Source organism: Pediculus humanus, genomic scaffold, assembly GCF_000006295.1.
Source record: "Pediculus humanus corporis 1103172107416 genomic scaffold, whole genome shotgun sequence".
Taxonomy (NCBI): Eukaryota; Metazoa; Arthropoda; class Insecta; order Psocodea; family Pediculidae; genus Pediculus; species Pediculus humanus.
In genome coordinates, this window is record NW_002987040.1 from 244,994 (window position 1) to 250,105 (window position 5,112).

A 5,112-nucleotide genomic window follows, 5' to 3' on the forward strand; every position below is an offset into this window, starting at 1 on the left:
TTCAATGGAGTTTAAAAAATTTTTTTATTTTTTTTAGTTTTTGTGGGGAGTCGTCGGGAGGTAGAATATTATTAAATTTTTTTTTTTTTAATACTCGTCAAGTACTCGTTCGTTCGTACGGGTATCAAAGTTTTTCTTTTTTTTTTTAATATTTCCAAACGGAAAATTTTTGTCGTTTTTTTTTTTTTTTAATATAACAAACAACAACAACAACAAACACAAACGTGAGTATTTTATAATAATTTATTTATTTATTCGAGCGACAAACATTTTCGTCCTTTATTTATTTATTTATTTATTTTTATGTAAACTACGTCGTCTGCTATCGAACAATTCGTTTTATTTACGTCCCGTTTTTTAAATCATCGTCTTTATTACATTTTAAAATGAATTTTCTGTTCGTTTGTTTCAATTTTCTAGAAAATTTTTTAAGTTTGTTTGGTTGTTTGTTTGTTTATAAAAAATTTCATTTCTTCGTTTGTTTGATAATAACAATAATAATAATAAAATAAAATAATAATAATAATAAAAAAAACGATTCGCGTCACCTGCATTTTTTTAAATCCTTTATTTAATTACACGTTTAAAAAAAATACGTAAATGCAAATGCATTATTATTATTATTATCATTATCATTATTATTATTATTTAAATGGCGACGTTATTAAAATTCATTCCGATTTAAATCCGACAAGCTTTAGGTAAAAAAAAATTATTTTTCTTTTTTCTTCTCCCTAACGCACATCACTCGGAAAGTAATTTTATATCTCCGCCATCTTTTCCCTCCCCACCCCCCGCGGCATCCCCTTTCAAGTAAAAGTAAATAAATTTCCCATTAATTAAAAATTAAAAAATTACTCACAAATAATAATAATAATAATAATAAATTCGATTTATTTTTCTTTTGTTTAAAAAAAAAAAAAAAATGGATTTTAAATTACACCGAAATTAAAACGTACCGAATTAAAAAATAATAATAATAATAATAATAATTTTTTCCCCTCTGTTGTTTCGCGTGGGAATATAGCAGAAGATGAAAAAGCAGAAGAAAATTACGTCAAAACAAGTTAAATAAATTTTAAAAAAATTTTTTTTGTAGGATATCCGTAGGATATATTCCATTTTGATTTTTATAATAAATTATCTCAAAGAAAAGAATTTAACAACAGTTAGATAGTTAGTTAGTTAGTTAGTTAGTTAGTTAGTCAGTTAGTTAATTAATTATTATCCGCTTCGCATAATTTTTTAGTTAAAGAAAAATGAAAGAAAAATGGGAAAAACTTTTTTCAATTGTTTTCACCCTGTCATGTTTAAAAAAAAAAAATAAATTTTTAAACTCTGAGAAATAAATTTTTTATTTCAATTTCAGATCAATCCGAAGAAGAAGAAGAGGATGAAATAGATGATGAAGTAGATGAAGAAGTTGAAGAAGAAGAAGAAGAAGAAATAGAAGAAGAATATAACGATGATAATGACGAGGTTAAACGTTATGGTAATACCGAAGGATTGATAACGGGAAATGATAAAAACGCATACTCGGATAAAAAAATTGATAATAATACTATTATGCAACAGGAAGATAAACCGGAAAAATTAAAGCAAAGATTTATTGTGGAAACAATAACAATGACGACTGTCACGGAAAGAAGAATTGTTACGGAATCCACGGATTCGAATGGACAACAAACGGAAATACCAGAAGAATCATCTAAAAGAATTGGAATACTCAAAGGTGGTAAATATTGGAAAAATTCAGCGGAAAAAAACAATTGTGATAAAATTGTTAATTATAATGATGACGTCAGTATAAAAACGTCACCTTTGAATGATGATGATGATGACGATGGTGATGGGATGTCATCAGAAGAAAATGAAAAAATCGGTAAAGTGATGACGTTACAAAACCCGGATGATGATGGTAACAACAGAGATGTTGTCACCTCGGATGAATCTTTGATCAAACAACCACCGGAAACAACACTAATGAGTCCAGAATCAGCAGAATTGACTCTCACATTCAAATTAGGACAACACATGCTTGTATCGAATAGTTTAAAACCAAATTCGGCAATGAGACAATTATTTCCCGGACCGAGATTTTTATCACCACCACCACCGGAAGATATCGAAACAAACGATACGAATAAATCCAAACAACAACAACCGCAGCAACAACAACAACAACAGCAATTTTTAGTTACCGCAGAAAGTTTAAAATTATTCGAAGAATCTAAAAAATCAAAATTTTTAAGTAAATTAAACGCTGATGATTCCGAACACGGTTATATATCCATCACGTCCTCATCGTCACCATCTAAAAACGATGATAATTTTACGACAAACGGAATACATAGAATGATAGAAAGAAACACTTTGAGAAGAAGTTTGGTTAAATATTCATACGAGTATAGAAATAAAAGATTATCGGAAAAAAAGAAAAATGAAAATTCATTAGAAGAAAGAATAAGACAATTAACCTGCGGAATCGATGATGATGATGATGATGAAGGAGGAAGAGGAGGAGATGAAAATTCGGTTGTCGAAACGGGTAATGATGGTGAAAATTCAATGCTGTCGAGATCGAGTCCACAAGGATGTGAAGAATTTAAAGAAATTGAAAATAATACTACTTCCGGTGATGTTAAAATAATTAATCAACCGGAAGTATCGACGACGACGACAACAACAACAACCCTAACAAACGTTCCAACACAATTAAATTCATCATATACTTCTGGTAATTCGACTTATAAAAAATTAACGGATTTATTTTCTAGAAAAATCAATCCGCCACCTCCATCTACTCCTACTCCTACCCCTTCTTCTTCTTCTTTGACCCCTCTTCCTCAACCAATCATCGAAGATATTAATCGTAATATAAAAAATGAAGGTTCTAATTTACACTGCGATCTAGTTTTAAATAGTGAAAATATAAATAATGTTTACCCCCATAATAATTTAAGAAATTCATTTGGTAAAAATTACGGTCCAAGACCACCCCCATCTACGTCAGATACTAAAAAACAATTTTTATCAACGTTGGCACCACTTACGGCATGCGTTAATCCGGAAGAAAGTGAAAAATTTGTCGAAAGGTGTAGATTGATTGAAGCCGGTGGTAGAATTCCATCGTTCGGAAGAGATCAATCCGAGTATTCGTTAAAAGACGTAGAAGAAGGTTTGAAAGATTTCGAACAGAAGAAATTAGGTAATCAACCTGACGTCATTGCGGAAACGCCACAAAACGAAACACCGAACGACGAATTGGCATTGTTCGTGCAACAGGATTCGAAAAGGATGGAAAAAATTAAAAAAAGATACAGCGCGTCCGATGATAAATCCGATGATGATGATGATTACGGATTTAATAAAAGGCCGTTTGTTAAAGGTGTCGTTACATCCCAATTGACTCCGGCAACGGATAATCCACAACCGAAACAACAACCATCCAATCCTAGACTCGTTTGTCCGAATAATAAACCGAGTATAACGACAGCCACCGGTTCGACCGTTTACACAACTTGGCCTTATTATTCCCAGGAAAATTGCGATGCCAAACATAGACAATATTGTACGTTAAAACAAACGGAAGAAAGTAATACGTATAAATTGTACAGTAGTAGTCCGCAGCAAGAGTACAGAGCTTATGCGGAAGGAAGTGCCAACTATGCCGAATTTAAAGGAGTCGGACAGCAGAGGATAAATTATGTTAATCAACAAGGACAACAGCAAAATATATATTCCACTACGAATACTTATTATCGATGTCATCCTATTAGGTTCGGAGGATATTCTGAACTATCCAATTATCAATTTCGTCATCCTCCTCATTCGCCACCCCCTATGAGGCGAATACTACCCCCACCACAACCGAGTCCGAATTCTTCTTCGGAAGATTTTAAATTAAAACCTAAAAATCGTGTATTCGTTAATAAAAATACTGCCGATGAATATTGTCCTGCTGCTGCTGCTGTTGCTGCTGCTCCTCCTCCTTCTTCTCTTCCTCCTGGAGTAGACGTTTGTAACAGGCCTAAAATTCCAGATGGTTCTAACGTGATTTCATCTCCGCCTGAAGAAATTATGAAACCGCCGGAAACGATTTTTCATCGTACTGTACCGGGAGCTGTACACAATCCGTGTTTGCAGATGAAATTTTCTCCTGTAAATTATCATCAAGGAGTCATACCGACGGCTAGCATACGTTTTTCCGCAACGTGTTCTCCTCATTCGATAGTAGACGAATCAAACGTCATCATCGAACCTCATTATTCGACGTTTCCAAATCCGCAAAATCAAAACACGGTCGGAGTTATTCGAGTGGAACAGGGTCAACAAATGATCAGAGTTCCAGTACCCTATGCTACGGGAGCACCAGTGCAAGTTCATTTGATGGCTGGACGCATAGGAAGATGCGATAGTCCTCAAAGGCCGAGTTCTCCTCAGGGTGCGGTTAAAATCCCCGGTCAACCCTATAATCATTATTTCATAGCCAAAGGTACACAAACGGCTCAGACGTATTCGACGACCGCGATCCGCCCTGTACCACCGCAAAATTCCATTGTTGAAAGACCTCAAACGATCGAACCGGTGAATAAAACGGTGGATTTTGAAAAACAGGGAAAAGCCATAGCCGAAGAATTACAACACAGACAACAAAAATTGGCACTCTCGAGAAGTTTAAGTCAAGAAGCTAATTATTTAACGAAAATAACACCGAGACCACCTTCTCCGAACAATCCTATCGTTCAACAAGAAAGGGGAGTTCCAGAGGGTGCAGCAAGTTCATCCGTACAAGATTCGCAACCCCTCCCTCCACCCCCACCACCCAAACAAGAAAATTCAGTTTCAACACCTGCTGGAAATACTATTTATTACACAATGAACGTCTGACAGATTACTACGCATAAACAAGTCAGTTATTTTCGTCACTAAATTTTCTTTTATTAAATCATCATCATTATTATTATTATTATTATTATTTCTAAAAATTTAAATTATTCAAAATGGCTGTGTTCGTTTTCGATTTTAATTTAATATAAATATTACTAAAAAAACGTCTTACGCATGACGTCAAATAACCTTACACGAGAATAAAAATTACCAATAATCAAT

General features: G+C 33.7%; 1 protein-coding gene across 1 annotated transcript; it reads left to right on the top strand.

Annotated features, from left to right (window-relative positions):
- Positions 1-1,465: 1,465 nt before the first annotated feature.
- Phum_PHUM067020 (uncharacterized protein) lies at positions 1,466-4,890 on the top strand (the record flags this gene model as incomplete). The annotated part of the gene is made up of 2 exons (XM_002423512.1): positions 1,466-1,492; positions 1,576-4,890. 2 exons carry the CDS (start codon positions 1,466-1,468, stop codon positions 4,888-4,890), a joined length of 3,342 nt encoding a protein of 1,113 aa, XP_002423557.1.
- Positions 4,891-5,112: the final 222 nt, after the last annotated feature.